This window comes from Syngnathoides biaculeatus, chromosome 17 (assembly GCF_019802595.1).
Source record: "Syngnathoides biaculeatus isolate LvHL_M chromosome 17, ASM1980259v1, whole genome shotgun sequence".
Taxonomy (NCBI): domain Eukaryota; kingdom Metazoa; phylum Chordata; class Actinopteri; order Syngnathiformes; family Syngnathidae; genus Syngnathoides; species Syngnathoides biaculeatus.
The window spans coordinates 4,981,448-5,007,819 of NC_084656.1; the positions used below are offsets into that span (position 1 = coordinate 4,981,448).

At 41.1% G+C, this 26,372-nt stretch overlaps 1 protein-coding gene and 1 long non-coding RNA gene across 5 annotated transcripts in view; one reads left to right on the plus strand and one right to left on the minus strand.

Moving 5' to 3' along the window:
- Window positions 1-24,682, plus strand: part of LOC133490817 (uncharacterized) — a 29,316-nt gene extending 4,634 nt beyond the window's left edge. The window contains exons 1-3 of one of the 2 annotated variants that reach the window (XR_009792289.1): window positions 10,069-10,545; window positions 10,629-10,738; window positions 24,460-24,682. This is a non-coding gene — a long non-coding RNA (uncharacterized LOC133490817). Of the gene's footprint in view, window positions 1-10,068; window positions 10,546-10,628; window positions 10,739-21,905; window positions 22,048-24,459 lie in introns of those variants that run through there. The other variant, XR_009792290.1, reaches the window with a different exon arrangement.
- LOC133490816 (spindlin-Z) overlaps window positions 1-25,626 on the minus strand; it is a 31,466-nt gene extending 5,840 nt beyond the window's left edge. The window contains exons 1-9 of one of the 3 annotated variants that reach the window (XM_061801347.1): window positions 25,467-25,626; window positions 14,285-14,367; window positions 13,836-13,876; window positions 9,899-10,004; window positions 9,607-9,655; window positions 9,389-9,524; window positions 3,987-4,104; window positions 1,355-1,411; window positions 785-1,018 (exon numbers count right to left, since the gene is read on the minus strand). In XM_061801347.1, coding sequence (XP_061657331.1) covers window positions 785-1,018; window positions 1,355-1,411; window positions 3,987-4,104; window positions 9,389-9,524; window positions 9,607-9,655; window positions 9,899-9,938 — 634 coding nt within the window. In that variant the 5' untranslated portion in view covers window positions 9,939-10,004; window positions 13,836-13,876; window positions 14,285-14,367; window positions 25,467-25,626. The remainder of the gene's footprint in view (window positions 1-784; window positions 1,019-1,354; window positions 1,412-3,986; window positions 4,105-9,388; window positions 9,525-9,606; window positions 9,656-9,898; window positions 10,005-13,835; window positions 13,877-14,284; window positions 14,368-25,466) is intronic. The other 2 variants (XM_061801348.1, XM_061801350.1) reach the window with 2 other exon arrangements.
- Between the last annotated feature and the right edge of the window lie 746 nt (window positions 25,627-26,372).

The following is a 26,372-nucleotide window of genomic DNA, read 5'->3' on the forward strand; positions in this document are numbered from 1 at the left end:
TGGTGAGCCCATGGGAAGGTTGACCCATGTTACCCTTTCAGGCTGTGCCCGGCCAAGCCCCATGGGTGCAGGCCCAGCCACCAGGCACTCGCCTTCAAGCCACACCTTCCAGGCCTGGCCCCAGAGGGGGGATCCCGGTGACCAAGGAAACCCAAAATCCAATTTTTGTAGTCATCATAGGGGTTTTGGAGTCGTACTTGCTCCCCCACCTAGAACCTGTTTGCCATGGGTGACCCTACCAGGGGCATGAAGCCCCAGACAACTTAGCTCCTAGGCTCATCGGGACACACAAACCCCTCCACCACTGTAAGGTGACAGCTCGAGGAGGGGATTTTGACAACAGTCTGTCAATTATTTTTGATTAATTGATGAATCAGCTAAAAAAATATTTCCATCCCTTCATTCAAGAACAGGATATTATTTCAAACTGACAGCACAGAAAATATGCAAACAAAAAAGATTTTGATTCAGCTACTGGTTTGGTCAGTAATGTCAGAAAATGGGTGCAAATGTCTTATTTTGTTGAAAGATAAATTATTTGAATGGAGGACAACAGAAATTAGAAAATATTTACTGTTGAGAGGCTACAATTCCAAGGATTTGGAAACTACTATCCTGTACCTAACTATGCAGTAGGTTATAACAGAGTTACTTTGAAGATGTTTGCATCGTGTTTACAGACTAAAGGTTGCTAACAAATTTTTGTCTTCTGATTTCACTGGAATGTTACACACTGTCCACACTGTTCGTGGCACTCATGAGGCTGCTGGCGATCTGCACTCACTCGAGTCAGGCATGATTCGGAGGTCTCCTTCTTTAAAGTCATCCAGCAGCTGGTACATGTAGAGGACAGGATCTTTCTCATAGGTGATGTAAAACCAGGTGGTCATGATGGGAGCTCGGGCCAGCACCATTCCCCGCCATTCTTCCTTTGGACCTTCCTCTGTCTCAAACATATGTTCCACCGCTTTGCCTATCATTGTATCTGCTAAATTTACATCTGTCAGGCGGGATTTAGCTGCATAAATGGAGAAGGAAAAGCAAGACATGAGTCACTTTCAGGGAAGTTAAGCAATGGGTAACAGCTTTAGATGGAACAAAAGACTGCATGCATGTTTGCACATTAGTGGAGCTGGGATGTTCACAAAACGAAAGAGAAAAAACAAAAGCTTACAGTAAAACAGTGTTTATTTTGTGAAGACAACACGCCACGAGTGGACAAAATGTTTCAAACACAAAGGTTTCTTGTGAGGAGGCCCACCTAATCTGTAAGTGCAGTGTGAAAAACAGCTGTCATGCACCATAACTCGGTGTGTGAGTGAGACCATGTTGAAGTGTATAATTTTGGACGTACACTCAGTGGCTGGGGTCTTCTTTCTTTTGGTCATACAATCTAGTGAAAATCCTTGGCCTAAATGTTGGGATGAATCATATATTAAGTGTGAGAGGTGTCCAAACAAAGCAAGTAATCGATTAACTATTTGTCATGTCAATGAAACATACAATAGATTAGGCAATAGAGAAAATTGGAAACAGGAATGGTGTTTTACTCCAACAGCACCGTGTAAAAATTGACCCCTCCATTGAAATTGCGTCATCTGCGTTGCTGACCAATCAAAGGCCAGAGATCTGCATTAACCACGCCCCTTTTTTGGACCCACCGTTCCCTCAGACAACGTTGCATGGTCCAGTTTAGCTTTTGTTAGCGTTTTATCGCGTATTTGGGTTATTTAACAATAGATATGGTTAAGAGGTGTAGTCACGGACTTTATAATAGTGACGACAGGTATCCTGAAAGGCTAGTTGGTGGAGTTCAATTCGTACCCTTTCCAAAACCAAAGACCCAGTACGAAAAATGTCTTCGATGGATCAAACTTTGTGGAAGACCGCATCATCAACTGAATCCATCTAAAATCAACCGGAACAGAAGACCGAGTACGAAAAATGTCTTCGATGGATCAAACTTTGTTGAAGACCGCATGATCAACTGAATCCATCAACCGGAACAGATATGTTTGCACGAAGGTAAGCCCTATATTTGATTTTCAATACATGTCTCATTTAAATGAATTAGCAGTTCTTCGCTTGCAAAACATAGATACGTGTGAATGATTGACACACTTGACCTGTGTTGAGCGATATTTTGCAATGATCTGACTGCACAAACGTGTCTCTGTTCGGCGCTCCAGAGCTAAGCTAAACCGGACTTTGTTTGTTTGCACGAAGGTATGCCCTGTATTTGATTTTCAATACATGTCTCATATAAATGAATTAACAGTTCTTCGCTTGCATAACATAGCTACGTGTGAATGATTGACACACTTGATCTGTGTTGAGCGATATTTTGCGATGATCTGACTGCACAAACGTGTCCCTTTGTTCGCGGCTACGGTAAACCGGACTGTGTTTGCACGAAGGTATGCCCTATATTTGATTTTCAATACATGTCTCATATAAATGAATTAGCAGTTCTTCGCTTGCATAACATAGCTAAGTGTGAATGATTGACACACTTGATCTGTGTTGAGCGATGATCTGACTGCACCAATGTGTCCCTTTGTTCGCGGCTACGGTAAACCGGACTGTGTTTGCATGAAGGTATGCCCTATATTTGATTTTCAATACATGTCTCATATAAATGAATTAGCAGTTCTTCGCTTGCATAACATAGCTAAGTGTGAATGATTGACACACTTGATCTGTGTTGAGCGATATTTTGTGTCCCTTTGTTCGCGGCTAATGATCTAAGCTAAACCGGACTAGCGAGTCCAAAAAGCCTTCGACGTGCACCGAGACTGAAGGAAGGATGTTTGAGGACACTAAAGTAGTGATTGTCGTACTCGGTCGGGACTTACGTAGGTTCGGCACTAATTCAAGAATAATTATTGAGGGGAGCGCGTGACGTTACACAAAGAAAACCAGAGAAACAACTTGTAAATCAAGCCTCGCCTTCTTTTCCTTCATACGGCGGTTCACAAACGGCTATACAGATACACATACAGATTCTGCACACAAGTGTGATAGGTAACACGAAAATAGAAAACTGTCAATGACGAATTCGTCTTTGGGTTATAATATATTATATTATGTGGCTTCTCGGTCTTCCTCTGACTCCGGAAAGATCTCACGCTGTCAATGGTTTTTCCGCCGATATGCATGTAAATACCATTGAAATACCCCTCGCTGAAATATTTGAAGCCCTGCTGTCTACTTTTCAATGATATTTCACTGTTAGCTAAGAATGCGAGTGAGAAATCAGCCGGTAAATCGGACAGTTTCGCTCTATTCTTTTCTTGCTGCGCCGTCATTTTTGCTAATTGTTTGTCTGACGTTAGCGCATGTGGCGTGAGGTCACTTCAGGAGGTGTGGTTAAGTGCCCTGTACGGAGGGGTCAATTTAGATGGCACAATGAATATCATGAGTGGAGACTGTATGTATTCAGTAGGGATGGGCACTAATTAAATATTCTTGATTGAGAAGTCATTTAAATGCACGCTTATCTAGAATAAAAAAAAAAAAATCTAAGAAGCAATTATAATCCAGTTTTTAAAGAATTAAATAGCTAATTCCAGAGATGGGGAACAGTGCAAATATCAGCTATCATTATCGGGCCGACACCGGGCTTATGTCAAGGTATCAGGTACTCATGAAGGCTGCTGATACCAGCCAAAGGTATTTGAGGCAAAATGACCTGACAATGACTGCAGCCGTTTGACACCTGAGGATCATTGCGCATGTGAGAAAGAAAAAGCTCTTTAATCATGTAGTCAAGTACAAGTGTCAATGTAGTCATGTATTTGTAGAATCAGTACTCTGAATCGCTGAGTACTCAAGAGTGAAAACTCGAAACGGTATTGGTCTGACATCCCTAGTAAATTCCTTATTAAAACCAGGGTTAAAAAGAAGTCCAGCATATATTGAAAATGAGAAAGCAATGTGGACATACTGATGCATTCAAATGCATCATGATGTCAGCTCACACTTACCTAGTCGGTCTGGGAGTACCTCCAGGCCCTGAACTCTCTCATCCTTGTGGAGCTCCAGACCGTAGACACAGTCAAAGCCATCATACTTTATCAGATAAAGAGATGGATTCACTGGGACCTGTTTGGTTCAAAAACATGTAACACCCTTCAGTAATCGCTGAAGGCAGGATAACAACACAAATTACAAGAATGTTAGATTTTAATACGGACGAATGTCTGCACATTTAAAATGGCATTCAAAAAATATCTAAAACATATCAAGGATTAGTGATAGAAATCTAAAATCAACAGTTTACTTCTCTAACTATTAGGAGTATATACTATCCACCAATTGAAAAAATGAGTGAAATAGTCACTTACAGTTTCACTATTCCCCTCCATTCCTCTCATTCATGCACGTATATTCTTATTTTGGCTAATCTACATTGTTCTCTGTTGCAGTGCATGCCGCTACCCTAACTGTTCCTCCACTTGCTCCCTGCTTTCACTGCAGATCACATTGTCATCTACAAACATCATGCTCCAAGGGGAATCTCATCTAACATCTGTCAACCAATCCATTACCACTGCAAACAGGAAAGGGCTCATCTTAAATTCTTCTTTCTGTTCTGCTTCCCTCATACATGTCCTGGACTATTCTAACATACCTCTCTGCCACATGGGGTACTACAGTTCCTCTCTTGGTACTCTGTCATAGGCTTTCTCTAGGTCCACAAAGACACAACGTAGCTCCTCCTTCCCCCTTCTTTTAAATTAACATCCTAGAGGCAAATAATGCATCTGTGGTACTCTTTCTAGACATGAAACCAAACTGTTACTCGCAAATACTCACTTCTGTCCTGAGTCTAGCCTCCACTACTCTTTCCCATAACTACCGCCCTACAGTTTGCACTGACTTGTGCCCCCATGGGGCGAAAGTGTTTGGTTGCCTGTCATTGTTTAAAAACAAGACAAAAAATTAACGTCTGACTTCATTTTACTGGTGCCATCGTGCATTACATCAATAAATATTAATGAGCAGTATCAAAAGAATCCATGGAAGCCCAAGCCATTACATTAACGTCACCGACTTTCACAGATGAGCTTTTCTATTTGGGATCATCAACAATATTTACTCTCAAGGTGCCTTTATATTATTTTGGTAAAGGTTAATCTTTGTCTCACCAGTCCATAAATCATTTTCACACAATTTGAGGCTCATCTTTTCTGGCAAATATCAGCCTATCCTTCCTATTTGTCTTGTCACTAAGTAGATTATATTGGATTTATGGTGAAGCCTCTGTACTTATTCATGAAGTTTTCTACAAACAGTAGATTTTCATCCCTACCCTCTGAAAGCTTACATAATAGCTGTTTTCAGGCATTCTTTAGATCTCTCAGTAAGTTTGCATGCATTGAAAAAAAACATAGCAATAAATCGAAAGAAACCAAACATTTAAAATGCATGTAGACACCTTGATCTGACTGTTTGACTTTTGAAAACTTAATATACTGTACATGGGAGGCAAACATTTAAAAAAATTGCAGAACATATTGTATAAAACCTTTCCTTTTCCTGTTAAACACTGAAATGATTAATCCACTTATCCACCTAACAAAGGGGATATTATAGCAACAAAATAGCATTTTCCTAATCAATACTAAAGAACTAATATAGAAAATGTAACATAAATATAATGTAGAAACATAATATAATATACAAATACTTTTGTTCATCTTGTTAATCCTTCCCTTGACAAAAAATAACAGTAATGGTTTAAAATGTAAAATGCAATGTAATAGAATCTCTCATTACTCCTCTTACCTCTTGTTACTTAGTTATAGAAAATATGACTGTAAAAGATGAACTGTTAAGACACCCAAGGGAGAGACAGTTGTGTACCTAGTCTTGTTAATCAGACTTTATTCATGAATTAAATCTCATATCTTATTCCTATAATAACAATGATTATATAAGGACATTTGTTAGAAAAGTGGCAAAGGCATTGTGCTGACTTTCTAAGTGATTGTATTGGCTATGGCCAATCCATCCATCCATTATTTTAGCCACTTATCTTCACATCGGTCGCAGGAGTGGTGAAACCTATCCCAGCTATCTTCAGGGAGGAGTGTACACGTTGAGCTGGTTGCCAACCAATCACAGGGGACACAGAAACAACCGTTTGCACTCACATTCACACCTACGGCCAATTAAGAGTCTTAAATTAGTGCATGTTTTTGGTGATAAGATAAGAAACCGGTGCACCTGAAGAAAACCCATACGGGTGGGTAGAGAATATCTATGGCCAATGTTTGTGAAAATTTTCCGAGTGGTCTCACCTCCAACTCTAATCAATATCCAGTTCTCATGTAAGAGGACACACCTGGCCAACAACACACACCTGTCAAACAGATGTCCGAATCCCTATGCTCAATAGAAACATGGATGGATTCAAACATCTATTCATCCATTTTCCGTATTGATTCTCCATATTAGGGTCGTGGGTATGGTGGAGACTGTCCCAGATGAATCGGCAAGAGGCGGTGCACACCCTGAACTTGTCACCGGTTAATTTAAGGGCAATTAAAGACAAACAAACATTCAAATCTATGGACAATTTAGAGACTAGAATTGACCTCCCATCCATGTTTTTGGAGTGTGGGAAAATAGGGGAGTACCCAGAGAAAACCCGCCAAAGATTTTCTATTGGGTTTAGGTTTAGAAAATGGAAGAAGCTAAAAATGATGGTCAATCTCTATCAGAGTGGAGCCCCATGCAAGATATCACCTTGTGGGGTCTCAATGATCCTTAGAAAGGTGAGGAATCAGTCCAGGACTACATGACAGGACTTGGTCAATGACCTTAAAAGAGCTGGGACCATTGTTTCCAAGGTGGCTGTTGGTAATACACAAAGACGTCATGGTTTGAAATCATGCATGGCACGGAAGGTTCCCCTGCTGAAACCAGCACATGTCAGGACCCATCTTAAGTTTACCAAGTTTGCCCTTTTGGATGATACAGAGGAGTCATGGGAGAAAGTTTGTGGTCAGATGAGACCAAAATGGAACTTTTCGGTCATAGTTCTACTAACCGTGTTTGGAGGAAGACGAATGATGAGTTCCATCCCAAGAACACCATCCCTACTGTGAACCGTGGGGGTGGTAGCATCATGCTTTGAGGGTGTTTTTCTGCACATGGGACAGGACGACTTCACTGTATTAATTAGAGGATGACAACGGCCATGAGATTTTGGGGAACAACCTCTTTCCCTCAGTCAGAGCATTGAAGATGGCTCGAGGCTGGGTCATTCAACATGACAATGACGGGAAGCATACAGCCAGGAAATCCAAGGAGTGGCTCCGTAAGAACCATATGAAGGTTATGGCGTGGCATAGCCAGTCTCCAGAACTAAACCCAATAGAAAATCTTTGGAGGGAGCTGTGTTTCTCAGCGACAGCCCGGAAACCTGTCTGATTTAGAGAAGATCTGTGTGGAGGAGTGGGTTAAAATCAGATTTGGGAGGAAACCAGAATCCAGAGAACATACAAACTCCACTCCTCCTCTGGATCCGTGATTGAACCTGGGACCTCAAAACTGTGAGGCCAAAGCTTTCCACAGTGAGTCCACTAAATTAACATTCTGAAAGGTAATTTTGAAAAACTGAACATCTGGAGGAGATACAAAATGGGGTTGAGAAGTGACATTTTACATGTGCTTTAAAAAACTACACCAAGAATCTGTTTTTTTTTTTTTTTTTTAAAACATCAGTCCTTTGGGTATTTATTTGTGATATCCTCAATATTGTGAGGAATTTCTTCCACTAGTTGGAAAGTCAGTCTCCTAGTAGACTGTAGGGACCCAAAAGTTATTTGATACACATTTTAGAAATTTTTGTTGCAAATGTCTCTTCTTCTTTTCCTTTCCGCTTGTCGCGATAGGGGTCGCCACAGCGTGTCATCGTTTTCCATCTAAGCCTATCTCATGCATCTTCCTCTCTAACAGCCACTGTCCTCATGTCTTCCCTCAACCATGCATCAACCTTTTCTTTGGTCTTCCTCTCGCTCTTTTGCCTGGCAGCTGCATCCTCAACACCCTTCTTCGTATATACTCACTCTCTCGCCTCTGGACTTGTCCAAACCATCAAAGTCGGCTCTCTCGAACCTTGTCTCCAAAACATCCAACTTTGCCTCTAATTAGCTCATTTCTAATACAATCCAACCTGCTCACTCCAAGCGAGAACCTCAACATCTTCATTTCTGCCACCTCCAGTTCTGCTTCCTGTTGTTTCTTCAGTGCCACCGTCTCTAATCCGTACATCATGGCCGGCCTAACCACTGTTTTATAAACTTTGCCCTTCATCCTAGCAGAGACACTTCTGTCACATAACACACCAGACAACTTCCGCCAGCTGTTCCAACCTGTTTGGACCCATTACTTCACTTCTTTACGACACTCACCATTGCTCTGCATTGTTGACCTCAAGTATTTGAAGTTGTCCACCCTCACTATCTCTTCTCCCTGTAGCCTCACACTTCCCTCTCCACCCCTCTCATTCACGCACATATATTCTGTTTTACTTTCGCTAATCTTCATTCCTCTCTTGTCCAGTGCATGCCTCCATCTTTCTAATTGTTCCTCCACCTGTTCCCTGCTTTCAATGAATATCACAATATCATCTTCAAAGATCAAGGTCCAAGGGGATTCCAGTCTAACCTCATCTGTCAGCCTGTCCATTACTACTGCAAACAGGAAGGGGCTCAGTGCAGATCCCTTATGCAGTCCCACCTCCACCTTAAATTGTTCTGTTACGCCTATGGCACACCTCACCATTGTTCTGCTGCCGTCATGCATGTCCTGTACTATTCTAACATATTTCTCTGCCACACCAGACTTACGCATGCAGTACAGACTTACGCATGCAGTACCATAGTTCCTCGCTCGGTACTCTGTAATAGGTTTTCTCTTGATCCACAAAGACACAATGTAGCTCCTTTTGACCTTCTCTGTACTTTGCAATTCGCATCCTCAAGGCAAATGATGCATCTGTGGTACTCTTTCTAGGCATGAAACCATACTGTTGCTCGCAAATATTGAATTCTGACCTCCCATAACTTCATTGTGTGGCTCATCAACTTTATTCCTCTATAATTGCCACAGCTCTACAAGTTCCCTTTGTTCTTAAAAATGGGAACTAGCACACTTTTCCTCCATTCTTCAGGCATCTTCTCGCCTGCTAGTATTTTTTTTAATTTCGTTGCAAATGTTTACTTTCTGCAACTTATGGCAACAGTGAGCATCACAAGTAATGCTAAAATTTCTCTCAAATCACACTAGTCACATGCATATTATTCAGAAGTTGCATTATTCGGCACAGTGACCAAAAAAGCTCACTTTTCAGACTACTTTAAAAAATATTTCTTACCTGGTCAAGCACCGTCCCTTTCCATACTACATGCCCACTTCCATCCTTCCAAATGTGTTGGATCCTGCAACCGACGATATTCCGTCGTGGCTGCGATAGAATTTTGGTTGTTGGACCCAGATTGCTCTTGTGTTTCCTTCAGAGAGATGGGAAACAAGACTGTCAACACTTCCACTCATTGTGTTGTCAATACCCTTAAGTGTGGTGTGGTGACTCACTTATTGGGATTTTTTTTCTTCATCATATTTGCAGAAACACCTGCATGCCCTGAGAAGCAGCAACAAAACAGGAGACAACACCCCAAAAAATAGAATGAGCAGTAAGTTATAATCATATGATAGCTTGGTGTGTGTGCTATTCAGCACAAATTATATTTACTCCATAATAGCTATGGTTTTAACAAGCAAACTGATTGAATAGTAGATGGAATACCTGAAGATTTATACATATTTTGTACATTTTATATGACCAATAAATAGACACAATTTGAAGTTTTGAATAAATTGGGACCTGTATCAGCAGCGTCTCTGTGATTCGGAGTGCTCTTCATTCATCTGGAGGTAGGGAGGCAGTCTGGCTGCCCAGCTACAGAGCTACAAAGCAACACTCTCCAAGGCTGAAAAAAAAAAGAACAGGAGTAACACATGCGCGCCTTAATGTATACTGGGTTGCATGATTTGGGCAAAAATAATAACCATGATTATCTTGATCACGATTGTAACTGTAATTATTAATCGCGATTATTCCTCATAGTGGCACGTTCTCACACTTCTGAGGACTGGGGTTCAAATCCCGGCCCAGTCTGTGTGGAGTTTGCATGTTTTCACCGGGCCTGCATGGCTTTTCTCCGGGCACTCCACAAAGTTTCCTCCCACATCCCCAAAACATTGTATGTTAATTGGACTCTAAATTGCCCATAGGTTTGAATGTGAGTGTGAATGGTTGTTTGTTTTTATTTGCCCTGCAATTGTCGGGTGATCAGTTCACGTGCACCCCGCCTCATGCCCGAAGATAGCTGAGCTAGGCTCCAGCACTCCAGCGACGCTTGTGAGGATAAGCGGCTAACAGAATTGACTGATGGATGGAACACTGAAGGCTGATAAATTCAGAGGGCTGCGTCGGGAGCAGCATTTGGATTCAAATGTGGCCAAACAAACGTGAGAATTTATCTAAACAATTCCATACCGGATTGGTAGTACCCTGGTTAATAAAGTCCACCCCCGCCACTGTTAACCTGCAGGGCACCGGTGGAAATTCAACTACTGTGGGTCAAAGACCAAGGAGAAAGGTGGAAAGCAGCTTCTTCAGCAGAAAGAGAAGAGGAAAGCAGAGCCTACATCTACAGTTAAGGTAGGGAGTTTGAATGTTGGGACTATTACAGGAAAAGCTCAGGAGTTGGTTAACATGGTGATTAGGAGAAAGGTTGATATATTGTGAGAACAGCAGACCAGATGTAAAGGCAGTAAGGCTAGAAGATTAGGGGCAGGGTTTAAATTATTTTCCGATGGTGTTGATGGGGAGGGAAATGGAGACGGGGTTATTTTAAAGGAAGCATTCGCTAAGAATGTCTTGGACGTGAAAATAGTATTAGATCCGAGAGATGGGGCTGAAATTTGAAATTGAGGGTGTTATGTATAATGTGATTGGCGACTATGCGCCACAGGTAGGATGTGACATAGAGGTGGAAGAGAAATTTTGGAAGGAACTAGATGAAATAATTCTGAGCATCCCGGACACAGAGAGAGTTGTGATTGGTGCAGATTGTAATGGACATGTTGGTGAAGGAAACACGGGCAATGAAGAAGTGATGGGTAAGTACAGGCATCCAGAAAAGGAACTTTGAGGGATAGATGGTGGTGGACTTTGCAAAAAGGATGGAAATGGCAGTAGCGAACACTTTTTTCCCAGAAGAGGCAGGAACATAGAGTCTAGAGCAGAGGTATAAGCATGCAGGTGGATTATATTTTGTGCAGACGATCTAATATGAAGGAGGTTACTCACTGTAAGGTAGTGGTAGGGGAGACTGTAGCTCGACAGCATAGGATGATGGTGTGTAGGATGACTCTGGTAGTGGGTAGGAAGATGAAGAAGACAAAGGTAGAGCAGAGAACCATGTGGTGGAAGCTGTGAAAGGGAGAGTGTTGTGCAGATTTTCAGGCAGAGGTGAGACAGGCTCTTTGGGCAGGAGGAGCTTCTGGAAGACTGAAGCACTTATGCCAAGGTGATTAGAGAGACAGGCAGGAGAGTACTTGGTGTGTCTTCTGGTAGGAAAGGGGAGAAGGAGACTTGGTGGTGGAACCTCACAGTATGGGAAATCTTACAGGCAAAGAGGTTAGCTAGGAATAAGTAGGACACTGAGAGGACCGAGGAGAGGCAAAAGGAATACATTAAGATGCGATTTAGGGTAAAGGAATAGGTGGCAAAGGCCAAACACAAGGCATATGATTACAGGTATGCGAGGCTGGACACTAAACAAGGAGAAAAGGATATTAACAAGTTGGCCAGAAAGAGGGATACCAATGGGAAGGATGTGCAGCAGTTAGGGTGATTAAGGATAAATATGAAAATGTGTTGACTGGCCCAGTAGTGTGCTGGACAGATAAAAAGAATACTTGAGGAATTGACAGATAAGGAAAATGAGAGAAGGAAGAGTAGAAGAGGCAAGTATGTCTCAATTAGTAAGGGGGAAGTTCGAGAGGCATTAAAGAGGATTAAAAAGGAAAGGCATTTGGTGCTGATAACATTCCTGTGGATGTATACCATCAACGGGACAAGCCAAAAGCAAAAGAAGATGAAAAAGAATTCCTCATATTTGGGAAACATCTCTAGTATATTGCTTTACATTTTAATAAACAATACGTAACAGTTTTCAGTTCAAAATAAATCTTTAAATACAAAGAAATGATCAGAATTTTTTTTAAATGTACCATAAAAAAACTTTAGCAAGGACTAAGTGAATCAATGTACTATTACTGAGTCCAATGATGAGTTAGCCACTTAATGAAAGCATATTCTATTAACGCATAGAAGGCAATAACAGCCAACAAGCACTGACTGTTGATTACATCCTGACATACAGACACTGATGAGAATTCATCATACTGATGGGCATTTGTAAATGTCCATCAATTTGCTGAATTGTCATCTTCGTTGTTCTGCCCCTCCTGTGGACTCGTTTATTTCTATTAGTTTTACCCTCGGGAAGGTAGCTTGTTGTTCCTTCATGTTTGCCAAAATGCCGGCTTGTTGCATTACTGGATATTGCTCAAACACTCGGGAGGATGGATTTATCCTTCATAAGTTTCCAAGAGACCCAGTTCGTCGTGAAAAATGGATTGCACTTTGGCGAAGTCTGTCCGCCGATCGGCGCGGCGCAGTCTTGGTCAATTGCCGGAAGGCGTACACAAAAAAAAAAAAAAAAAAAAAAAAAAGACGTCAACCACTGTTCCCTTTGTGTGCATCGCTGATGCAGTCTCTTCGCAGATATTCTGCGTTGCGCAAAAAAAAAAAAAAAAAAAAAACATCCAATGCAAATTTAAAGTGTAACATATAGCTATTCAGTTTGTGGCATTTTGCAATGTGATTGAATGAGAGACGGATGACTGGTTGTTACATTCAATGGCACCATTCACATACATACTGTGAAAAATGAAAAGAAGAAACTACTGATTTCTTTTAGGCAGCACACGGATCTTTCTCTAACAACGACCGCTGCCTCATAATTACAAATGTTACAGTCCTTACACAGCCCATCAATGTGTTTTATAATGACAGCGTACACCACCGCTGCTTTAGTTATCAACACAGTCTGGGCAACGTAGAACAAAGACGAGCTAGACATGCTGCTTATGTTTACTTTCGATATTAATGGAGAAAGTTAAAAAAGAAATGCTGTTGTTTTAAGATGCAATGACTGTCGGAGTATGTGAGTCATCAAAGAAAAAGTGGTTCAACTGGACAAGATTTTCTCTTTTCCGAGTGGAAAGGTATGGTCTGAAGCCAAAGTAGAAAGTGCAGGGTGAGATGGTGTAATTTTAAAATTCCACCTTGGCACAGCCTGATCAAGGATGAAAGGACAGACAAAACAGTGCACAAAAAGCTAATTCTGTATTTTAAATATACGAGGCAACATATTATTAACCTTAAAATGGTTTGGGAGCATCATCAGCCCCCGTCGTCAGTAGCTCGCGAGAGGCTGGCTGCTTGAAAAGTAGCTCTTGGGGTAAAAAAGTCTGGGCACCCCTGGGTTACACTGTTATTGTTGCACACATATCCACTATGCTATTCCTCTTATTCCTCATAACTCAGAAGTACGTTGGGGGTGCAACATGTGCAACAACCATTTCACTTAGTACCGGTAAATCGGAAAGCTGTAAGGGTGGGCAACTGATCAGTGTCGACATGCTTTTTGTTTTAATACATCCAGTAGCCATGTTTTTTTGCTTACATCATATCAACATCCAACAAGTGTTTTCAAGGTTGGTCCTCCTGCCAAAAATAAAACAAAGATAGACGGGAAAATTTTTAGTTTTTTGAAAAAAGAAATGTAACAAAAACATCTGTGCATGCCAGACTACGAGGTTGCAGAGATCCATTGAATCTTTCAGAGAGTAGCACAACTGGTCAGGAAAAGTGAGTCTCAGGTGTTGAACTTCACACTGCGGCTTCACACTATTCCATTTGATACAGCTGACACCTTACACAGCAGATACCACTTTCCAATGAAGCCGGAATAGTCACATCTCAAATTTTACAACAGTAGGCAAAAAAAAATGGAATTTTACAACCTTCTATAGCAGTGTAAAAGGAATCATCCATGATCATATACTGTAGCTTTCACCTAAAATGCTTGAATTATTGTGCTGAAATGATTACAAATGATTTGGCAGTACTTACAGTCTTCTGTCATTAGATGTTAACCAGTGTTCCAGGATTCAGGGTCCTCCTCAGTTGCACATAAATCCAGACCAATCCTGTGACTGTAAAACACAGTGGTAGCTCATAAACTAGAAGTTGAGAACAACAGAAATGTATCAAAAATGCCCAAAAAAAGTAGACGAGCTAGTGATTTGAGTAAAAAAAACGTGAACTTAAAAAATATTTAAATAAATAAACGAAAACTTTATGAAAATGAAATATATATATATATAAGTGAGGAAAAGGGTGGCACGGTAGTTTATTTGGAAAGTGTTGGCCTCACAGTTCTGAGGATCTGGGTTCGATCCGGGCCCTCCCTGTGTGGCGTTTGCATGCATCCCCATGCCTGGGTGAGTTTTCTCCGGGGACTCTGGTTTCCTCCCACATCCCAAAAATATGCAACATTAACTAGACACTCTTGCCCCTAGGTGGAATTGTGAATGCAGCTGTTTGTCTCTATGTGCTCTCCGATTGGCTGGCAACCAGTTCAGGGTGTACCCCGCCTCCTGCCCGTTGACAGGTGGGGTACGCTCAGAAGATGGATGGATGGATGAATGTGAGGAAAAGCATCAAGCCTTTTCCAGATCACAAATCCTCGCCTCAGTGCAACACTTGGAATAAGACAATAATACAATATATTGTGCAAATGAGACTTTTACGATGTGTAGGGTATACACCAAGCCCTGGCCTACACCGCTTGAAACTTCAATGAACTCAACTGTCAGTCAGTTGGGTGAGTAAAACCATAAAATACGTGGAAGACAATATTGAGATAGTTAGATAAAATGTTGGTTGCACTTCTGGACTGATCCTTTTTAGTGTTTAGTTTGTTCTTTAAACCAATGTAAGAGCCAATAACAGAAGAAGAAAAAAAAGCTTAACATTGAGTTAAAACTTAACCGTAGGAACTGTATATCACAATAACTTGGGGAAAAAAAATCACGTAAACACCTCACAGTATCACAAACACGAATCTTGTGCCTTCTCAGAAGAGTTGGGCATCGAGAATCAAGGACCGATTGGAACCAGGACTAACATAACAGTTTTCCTGGGATCATTCTCACTAAAATATTGTTGTTCCTACTTTCAACGCTTACCGTCCTCCAACCTCAAATAAGAAAGTGAGGAAAGCCAACGAAGAAGAACACACACAAAGCTGTGCTTGCACCAATGGCAGCGATGTACAAAAGTGTGAACTTTTTAAAATAAATGACTAGTCACCTGACGGCACAGTGGGCGACTGTTTAGCACATCCGCTTCACAGTTCTGAGGCCCTGCCGGTGTGGAGTTTGCATGTTCTTCCAGTGCCTGCATGGGTTTTCTCCGGGTACTCCCCATAACATGCATGGTAGGCTAATTGAATGCTCTAAATTGCCCGTAGGTGTGAATGTAATGTGAATGGTTGGTTGTTAATATCTACCATGCGATTGGCTGGTGACCACTTCAGTGTGTACCTGCCTCTTGTCTGAATATAGCTGGGATAGGCTAAATCACCCCTACGACCCTGGTGAGGATACGCAATACAGACAATGGTTGGATGGACCAGTCACCTCAGTGCACCACTTGGATTAAGATTATATTGTGGAAAGGAAGCATTCCCTCCTGTTCCAAGCATCTGCCTATAACGTGTGGAACTTCGGTCAAATCAATTAGGTGAGTGAAATAGTAGAATATATCTATTCGAACAAGTTAAACGGTGGTTGGCACTCTTGTACAGTTTTTTTTTTAAACTTCAAGCCAAGGGAAGAACTGATGACAGACACAAATATACAGTATGTCCAGTCAGAACTGCGCACACTCAACCACAGACATCAGCTCGGGTTTCTTTCCCTGCCAGAGAGGTGACGCTCCACATCCGGAGAGCCAGCTTCTGTAGCTGAGGTTTGGACCTCCCAATGAATTGGCTGTCACCCAGCCCACTACGCACCTGATAGCTTTGGCCCCTCCCAGGTGTTGAGTTCATGGGAAGTGGGACCCACCATGCCTCTTTGGGCCGTGGCTGGCCAGATCCCATGGGGTTCAGCCCCACCACGAGGCCTGGCTCCAGAGGGGGCCTCAGCGACCCGTTTCCAGCCAACAGAAACTTGGGTCCATTTATTTTCATCATCATAAGGTGTCATTTGAACCATGCTTTATCTGGCTCCTCAACTGCTACTACCTCTGCCATGGGTGACCTTACCTGAGATTCTAAGCCCCCGACAATTTGCCATCTGTGACTCAGTAGGTAGAGCCAGTCCAGTGACCAAAGGGTAGTTGGTTGGAATCCCAGCTCTACTTGTCAAAGTGTCCTTGGGCAAGTCACGGAATACCAGTAGGCCTAGCAGCCCTTTTGATGCCAAGAGCTGTCCATTGGTGTCTGAATGTGTGTGAGTGGGTGAATGTGAGGCTTTGTTAGTGGTTTGGGCATTGTGACAGTGTAGAAAAAGCACTATATCAGTGGAGACAATTTACCATTTAACTTGTAGAATCATCAGGTTACACAAACCCCTCCACCTTATTGTAGTGGAGGGGTTTGTGTAACCTGATGATGATGATGGAGATGTCTGTAACAGTACACATGGACATCCATACACATACAGTAGATATCATAGCTCCTTTCAGCTTTTTGCAGAGGATAAAGAATGTATGACTGTGTGTACTGCAGTCACTCACATTTGACATGCACGAACGTGTGCCTCTGTGCTTGCAAATCTGAGGTCGAGCATGAAAAATCACACATGTAAAATTTGTTACGAGTAGAAAAAAATACATATTGAATGACGTCGCTTATTTTGTGTAGTCTTGACATTAATTTACGTGTTCATTTCATGAACATTGTTAATTAAACAACCCTGCACCAGAACAATCATTATTCATCCGGAAACAGGAAATGCAAGTTAACCGTACTGAGCATGTTCGGAAGTGATGCCAAAAGCGCATGTTCAGAGCTGCTTCATGTACTGCGAGTGCATTTACGTCGAAACTTATCAACATCATGAGCCATGTCAAAGAAAATTCAGTTACGCCAGTGGTGCTCATTGCGTCGATGCGTCGACACATCATGATTGGCGACAGGAATGTTTGTTACAATGTATCGCTAGCTTGTTGCCACAAACGCCGATGTTGTTGTTATGTTGAACTAAACTTCCAGCATTTTCAAAACATTGCAGGTATAGACCGTTCATGTTTATTCGTTGACTTTTATTCAGATAAAGTTTGTCAGATCAAGAATTTTTATTGATGAAACACTTTAAACAGTTTATACCGTTTGATAATGTTCCACTAAAAACACTTGAAATTGGAAATGATCATTTCTGAGTTTGAAATTTTAGTTTTCTATTTTAGTTACAGTATGTATTTGTTTATTTTATTTTTAATTTACAATTATGTTATATTAATCCAGTAAATTATTTTAAGGCCATCCCTAATCACACCCACAACTTTATCTGCGAGCATGACTAACCACACCAGTACATTTTTCAAATGTGAGTGACTGGTGTACTGTTTCCTGAGTGTGTAAGTGTTGCTCAGATTGTGATCAACTACTTGCTTTAATGGTTGTGTTTCCCGTTATGTGTTAGCATTTGCATTAAGCCAGCATTCTAAATGCTAAACCATACATTTATATAGTATATATATATATATATATATATATATATATATATGTAATTTTTATGTCGTTTTAAATCCACGTATAATTATAGTTTTAGATCAGTTTGATGGTAAATTTCCTATTGGAGTGGCATTAGACAACTTAAAATCCTTTTGTGAAGAGGTTGTTCACTATTTGCCAAAGAGCTATTTCTTGTGAAGCGAGTTGAGTTGAGTTCACTGCAACCATAGAGTGCTTGAATCTCAAGTTTGACTTTGCAAGTCAAAGAATAATTAATTAATTAATAATCTACCAAATGAGAGCTTGTTTGTCAGGAAACGCGTAAATCTGGTCACTCAGAGTATCTTAAAGCATCACTGTATTGAAAACCATTCATCAGTTTTCCATATCACTTATCCTCATATTTCAGCTTAGATTGGATGAGAGACATGGTACACCGTGGACTAGTCACCACCCAATCGCAGGACTCGTATAGACAAATAACCACTCCCACTCACATTTGCACCTGACAATTTGTCTTAAATCATGCATGTTTTTGGAATGTGAGAGGAAACCAGAGTACCCACACAACACCCATGCAGGCAGGGTTGGATTTTAGCCCAAGTCCTCAGAACTGTGAGGCAGATGACCATTCAGTCACTGTGTTGCCGTATAGGAAATCAATGCACACTTAATCCTCAGAAATTCTGCAATAAATGTATCTGCTATGAAACTTCAGAAGAATGAGTGGCAAAAGTGGTGAAAATAATTGTTCTAGACAGGTGACTCTGTAAAGCTTTCATGTTTGGAACATGAGACTTGAGCCAGAGAGGGAGTCAACTGTGTATTATTTATCAATTAGCAGGATCTTACATGACTCAACTAACACTTAACATGAGCTAAAAGACAAAAGGAGCATGATAAAACTGGTTAATGGTATTACACACACAATTTTTGGACAGAAGACCTGGCCATGACAAACAAATCTAGCAGAATAGAAATTTGCCTCTTTGTCGGGTGTCCCCAGCAGCTGTAGAGGTTTTGCAAAGCCATTCATGGGGTAAATGTCACATGAAGGAAGGAAGGATTAGTTCATATAGTTATTATAACCTACTAGTATTTTATGGCAAGATGAGGGACTAATTTGTCACCATAATCAAGTATTAATTACTCCAATTCACTCTTCTGCCAGGGGGGATGGAAATTGGGACAGGAAAACAAAAATAGGATCCGACTTTGAACTAATAAGTTACACGGTGTCATAATGACCTTAAGAGTCTTGACTCATGACAACAGGCATTGCAGCGTGGCACATGACCACAACAGCAGTAGCTGTGGTGAAGCAGAAACTTGCCATAAGCAGACTTTTTAGACTGATAAAAGTTGATTTCAGCTGTGTTACCTGGAGAGGCAACCAACCTTCGAGAAACAATTGGACAAAGAGACAATTTAGAGTCTTTGTGTGCAGCTGGTGGTGATTTCACTTCTGTTGCCCACGGCAACACATGATTAGTCATCTGTCGTTGAGGGACAGAGATGTTCTGGACAGAAATGGATCAGTAGTGGCTCAATGTCATCCTGTGTAGCATTGAAAGAGGAGAGGGGGGACCCCTGCAAAAAAATCTACTGAATCATTTACTCTGTTCAACTCCAAACCATTCTGGATGCAATTAAGTTGTATGAAATTAAATGTAAAAATATCCATCCACATATTTTCTACACAGCGTATCCACACTAGCGTCGAGAGTATGCTAGACTAATTGCAAGGAGGAGACCGGGTACACCCTGAAGTTGTTGCCTGCATATCGCAGAGCACAGATAAACAACCATTCACACGCACATTGATAACTTCATTCACAATTTTTAGTCTTTATTAAACCTCAAGTTTTGTGATGTGGGAGGAAACCGGGGAACCCAGCGCAAACCCACCCAGGCTCTCACCTTTCCTCCAACCGCACACCGAGCACTGGCTCACCATAGGGCTGCATGCTGAGCCCGCTATAGTACTGACTCTACACTTTTGACTGCAGCTCAGTCTAAAATAATAACATCATCATCAAGTTCGCTGACGACACAACAGCAGTCAGGCTGATCTGGAAGGGAGACAAGCCAGCCTACTGAGATTAGGTCCAGAAACTCACAACCTTGTGCTCAGAATACAATCTGGCACTGAATACTACAAAAACAAAGGAGATCATTGTGGACATCGGGGGGAACAGAATTGAACCAGATTTGCTCTTTATCAACGGCGAGTGTGTGAGGGGAGTCCACACACTCAAGTTCCTGGTAGTCCAGCTCTCCAAGGATCATCCTGGAGAGACAACATCTCAGCGGTCATCAAGAAGGTTCAACAGCATTTTCACTTCCTGAGAGTCTTCAGGTAAAACAACCTGGACACAAAGTTGCAGCTGCTCTTCTACCATTCATCCATTGAGAGCCTGCTGAGATACTGTCTCTCTCTCTGGTATGGGAGCTGCACTGGGGCAGACAGCACAAAGCTTCAGAGAACAATTAAAGCAGCACAGAAGATCGTTGGCTGCCCTCTCCCCTCCGTGGCAGACAATTACTCCTCTTGGTGCCTCAGCAGAGCTCTGATCATTATTACAGACACTGCACACCGTGGTTCTCAACTGTTTGGCCTCCTGCTGTCTGGAGCGCAATACAGATGCAGAAAAGCAAGAACCAACAGACTGAGGAAGATTTTTTTTCCAATAGCCATCACCACACTGAACAGTCCTTTTTCCTCGAGCCATGATACTCGTGAAGGCACGCTGATTTCAACATCTTGTGCAATACATTTTATGCATTCCATTTTAAAAATCTATTTTGATTTGTATTTATATGTTCTTAATTTCATGAATGCGGTGATACAGAAGTTCTCCTATCTCATTGTGTGTATATCGACAATAAATTTAATTAATTAATTCATTCATTCATTCAGACTAATAATTTCATAAAAGTGCTTCAATAATCCAGTATAAAAACACTAAATATAAAATCACTGAAATGTTTCATATTACATCAACAATATACACAGCCAGTACAGGTTCTGGCAGGGCCACCACAATTTACCTCACAGTGATCCGACAGGTACAATTCAAAAACACTTAATATCAAACCTTGTAACGTGACAAACATGCGATGGCAAAAATTATTTTCATTCGACTTATTAAGCAACGACACTAGAGCTACATCATCATAGGCCCTCAGTGTCCTCCAACTGTGACCTCAAGAGTTTGATTGGTGCCTTGAAGAGCTTTCGCTCTTGTTGATTTTGATCGTATGCAGGTGAGTTAAAAGTTTTATTTTTCCATCCATCCATTTTATTGCCCGCTTATCCTCACAAGGGTCGTGGGCAGTGGAGCCTATCTCAGTACACCCTGAACGGGTTGCCAGTCAGTCGCAGGGCAGATATCAACACCATCACTGAGTGGGAATCGATCTCACGGTGCCCGCACCAAATTCAGGCGTGTGTACCACAACACCATTAGTGACTCTAAGTTTAGTTTTTCTTAAATTGGAAAAAAAAAAAAACTATAAATTCAGCATATAGTGATACCCATAGCTGCTGGGTTTGTGACATCAAAGAAGAGTATGACAAGGATTCAACCACGGCATACCATTTTTTAACAGGTTATTGTTTAATTATGGATTGTTTAATGATTAAAAACCAAATAAACATCAAGTAAGTAATTTCACACAAGAGGGAGTGATGCACTCACCAACGTGTTTTAAACTAAGCTACTTCTTAGTCAGTTATCAAATGAATGACCTGGGCTACTAATGTTAAACATACCTGTAAATGGGCTTCAAATGGACCTTTCTGACCTGTCAATCATTCGTACAATAATAGCCAATCAGATAGCCGCATTGTCTTAACCCCTGGTTTGACACGCCCCTCTCGCCAAATTGTACCACAAGCAATGCTGGTTGTCAGTAGCGTGTGCTTGGAAAAGTTAATGTTACGAAGAAAATGGACCTCAGATGCGCTTGGGGAATGTGCAATTCTGATGAAAGATATCCTGCTAGGTTACAAGGGGCCCAGTTGATTCATTTTCCAAAGCCTAAAACACTGTTGACGAAGTGGCTATGGTGGATTAAGGCTCGCGGAAGAGCACACATTCAACTAAGTGTGGACAATATCAACAAACACAAGGCTGCATATTCGAAGGTAAGTGAGGGAGAAGTATTTTCTCTGAGTTTGATTTCATTATTATCAGTGCTTTATACATTGCAGGAGAACAACTTTCACTTTGTTTGAGTATCACTGAGCTGCTGAATTAAGTGTGTAATGTTTTATGCTGAAGAGTCGGGTTAGGGATACGTAAAGGTACGATGTCATGCAAGAGAAATGTCTATTTGCCTATTTGTATCACATCAGACTTTCAAGACAAAGCACTGGGTTCAATTACAAGCCAAGTCTAATGAATACACCCACTCACTTATAAAGACTACAGTGATATTACTTTTACTTTTCTTTCCAAGTAAAAAGTACTCACCCTGCTTTACATGCACAGTACGATTCCACTATTTTATCCTGTTGGATTTCAATATGAAGTTTGTGAGGCGCCAAACTTTTTTGCATCGGTCGCCAATGTTTTGCTGTAATTCTGACATTGTGTTCTGCGCCGTCCAAAATCTTAATTCCGTGGACAAATCCTTGCGTGAAATAGATGAGAGCTCTCTGTAGAACTCTCTTGGACAAGACGCATTTGACAAAAAACATAGCCCAATATTATCTGGAATACGCAATAGAGAATTTACTTCAAACATGTTCTGTTAAATCGCCATTTTGTAAGCTTTTGGGACATGGCTAAGGGGGTGGAGCTCAAGATCGCCATCGGAAAGGTCCATAGTATAGCACGTTTATATCGCCAAGGTACTCAAAGCACTTTTAATAGTCTCCTCGTTTACCTACTGATGACTCGCCATCTGGAGCAACTGGGGGTTAAGTATCCCCCTCGAGGACACTTCGACATGGTCACAGGGGGTGAGGGTCAAACCCACAACCACAGGGTTTGAAGACAACCACCCAACCGCCTGATCCATGCTGCAGCAACGAGTATGGTGCACACTTCAGAGACTGGTTCAAGTTCTATTATGTTATTTGAAGGTTATTCATAATACAAATGGAATCTATTGTTTTAAAATAAAACATTAAACTGACTATTATTTTTCACATAAACTCATTATTACATAGTTTTGGTCTCAATCATGTCACAAAATTGGGGAAAATCTAGATTTTTTTCCTATCGTAAAAGCAGATCTTTGCTTGTTTTGATTAAACACAAACGATAAGAGATTGATTTGATGGACAACTACAGAATTCAGAGGACGTTTACTCTTGAAAGGCTCAAATCAGATCATTGGGACACTTTTAACAGAAATCCAACTTAAATCAGGCCCAACTCTGCCTGCTCTTAAAGCCTTCTGCAAGCGGTGCCATATGAATAGCATCCTCCTTTTTAAGCACTCATTCTGGAAAAGAACTGACAAAAATCTAAAGTCTGTTTCACTTCATTTTTCATTACCAACTTCAAATCACTCCTAATTCCAAATACATTTTCCAGGAATATATTAAGTACAATATTTTTGTGTTTTTTTTCCTGTGTTGTGAAATAATCCCTAACATCGCTTAATACATTTAACATTAACATCTGTAAACAAATTAGCTAATGATAAGTGGATTTCTAAATTAATATAAGTTGTACTATTAGATCACCTCTTGTCGCCAATGTTACGTGTGCTGCATGGTTCCGCTGTGACTGCAACCACGGCCATGACTCGCAGCACCTCAACGCAAAAATAAAAAAAGACTAGTGCAAGAAATACAACCCTGCCTGATCTAATTAGCAAAAATGTTGCTTAAATGTAAGAGTAGCAAAAGAGGATGTCCACTCCAGAGGTGGGTTTAGTAGCTAAACTTGTACTCAAATAAAAGTACTGTTACTTGACTTTTATGTGACTCAAGTAAAAGTATGCTTCATTGGTGAGCCAGACATAAAATGTAACTAGCGCTCAAAATAGGCGGCCGCAAACAGCACCCAATGCGGAAGTTGAAGTCGTAGTGATAGTTGATGAATTAGGAAAAAGTACTGAGCATCACTTTGATCATTGTAATGAAGCTAGCTGTGAGTGTTCAAGCTCTACAAAACAGCTTATGACGACAGCAATGGCCCAAGTCCCCATCGAGGAAAAACGAATAGGATCCAAACGATTCAACTAAATAGTCTATTTTAAGTTAAAAACAGCAAATTTCGCCGATAGGTTGCATTTGCATGTATGTCTTAAGTTAAATATTGGCTCTAAACCAGTGATTCTAAAAGTGTGGTACAATTACTATTAGTGGTAGTCAGGCTCCCTGAAGTGGTGTCCAAAATAATCACTTTCTGAGTATAGTTCAGTCGTTAACCTTTTAATATTTTTTTCCCCACATTTTAAACTCTGTCAATGTTTGAACTGAGTCTTCTTACAGTGGGTGATTATATTAAATGTACGTTCTAGGAATAAAAACTCAGTCTCCACTACTGTTTTTTTTTAATGTCAGGCATGATAATTGTAAGATTAGATTTTTTTTTTTTAGATGGTCCTACCGGGGAGGAGACCCCGGGGATGACCCAGGACATGTTGGAGAGACCACGTCACTCAGCTGGCCTTGGAAACCCTCGGGATCCCCCCAGAAGAGATGGACGAAGTGGCTGGGGAAAGGAAAGTCTGGGCATTCGTTAAAGCTAGTGCACCTACGACCTGTCCTCAGGTTAACATGAATGTATGAATGAATGGTACTTTGTGTGGACAAAATTGCGTACCACTTCTCTCAATAATAAATCAACTATCAATAAAGTTGTGGGTTAATTTCATTCTCGGTTAGTTGTTGCCTAATAAACAAATTGTGGCGCCTCTCGTCTACTGAATAAATACTTTCTACGCTAACCTGTTGTTTTACTGGCGTACTAGTGGGAGAGCCTATGGCCTAGTTTACCAGCAAAATTATGGGCAAACAGAGTAAGCAACACTGGAGGTTTTTAATGTATTGAACAAAAACAAAGGTACAGCCGCATTACAGACAATAACGTAATGCCAATGCAGTCGTGATTGTTTGTTCCGCGTGTTTTCTTTTGAATTCAGTGGGAGAAGTAAGCTGGCTAATATGACCAATGCAAATGTATGAGAGTGAGAAAATGATTAATATATAGAAATGATCTCCAGTGACGATGAAACAAACAAGCACATTTTTCAGGGACATCGTCAGCCATGTTGCTCGCTTGATTTACTCTTATTTGTTTGAAGTAGACACACACAGCAGTCGAGATTCAAGAGGGGAGCAGGGCTGTCCAAAAGAGCAGCGGCATCAATGCTGCAGAAAAAAGCAGCAAACGGGCTTGTCTCAGAGTGTCTCAGGGTGTCTCAGGCTGCTGCTGCTGCTGCTGCTGCTGCTGCTGCTGCTGCTGCCCACGGCCCCTCCCCCTCCCCCGCCAGCCACCACACCAACCCCCTTGCCAGAACCAGCGCAGTGTTTTTGTTTTGGGCGGTTTATCCGGAGCTTGACACGAGAGTTTAGAGCCAAGTGCACGTTGGCTTCTGTCTTACCGTTCTTATTTTTCACCAGAGGGTGCTGAAGAGGAGTGCGGTGAGTTGTCTCGCCTCCGGCTGACCGTCCACAGCACCCGTTTTGGATTCACTGGAACGCGCAGCAACTGTACGGCCATCTCACTGTATAAAGCTAAGACTACCCTCCACAATTGAGGAGATTCCGGCAAAGTGTTTCAAAATAAAATTAAAGGAAATAATCCCTCATGCCAGGATGGAAGGAAAGACGAGAAAGTATTTTATTTTCTTCCATTTTCTGAACCCAAACATTGATTTCAAAGAATATTTCTCCAAAACAAATTTGATGATAGTTGGTTGCAATCCATCAAATTTGTTACAGACATCAAGACCATCAATGGTGAGAAGTAAACAAGTACAGTACAAATACTGAAGTAGATCTTCAGGTATCTGACAACTTTTTAACTGTAATCCCTAAATTTGAAAAAAGATGTAATACTTTTGATTGATTGATTGATTGATTGATTGATTGATTGATTGATTGATTGATTGATTGATTGATTGATTGATTTATTGATTGATTGATTAGAACTGGAACAACAGTGACACGCCATATTTGGAGACATAAGATATTCCCCATACTTGCATTTATCTTTCCATACATGACTTCTGTTAAATATCTTTGCTCTTTATTCACCAAGTTTTAAATGTTTTTAATCATGCAAAGCACATTGTTGTGTCTTGTGCATGAATACACAGGGAGAGAGAATCTAGCGTTTATGATTAAAATCTAAGAAGAACTACTGAAATTGTAGTCACCCAAAAAGAGCTTTCGTTTTGTTTTGTTTTGTTTTGTTTTGTTTTGTTTTACGGACTCTCTTCCGGCCAAAGATTCGTAACTTCACAATCTTCACTTTGTCTCCCCGCCCTGGCGGAGCTCTGCCAAAT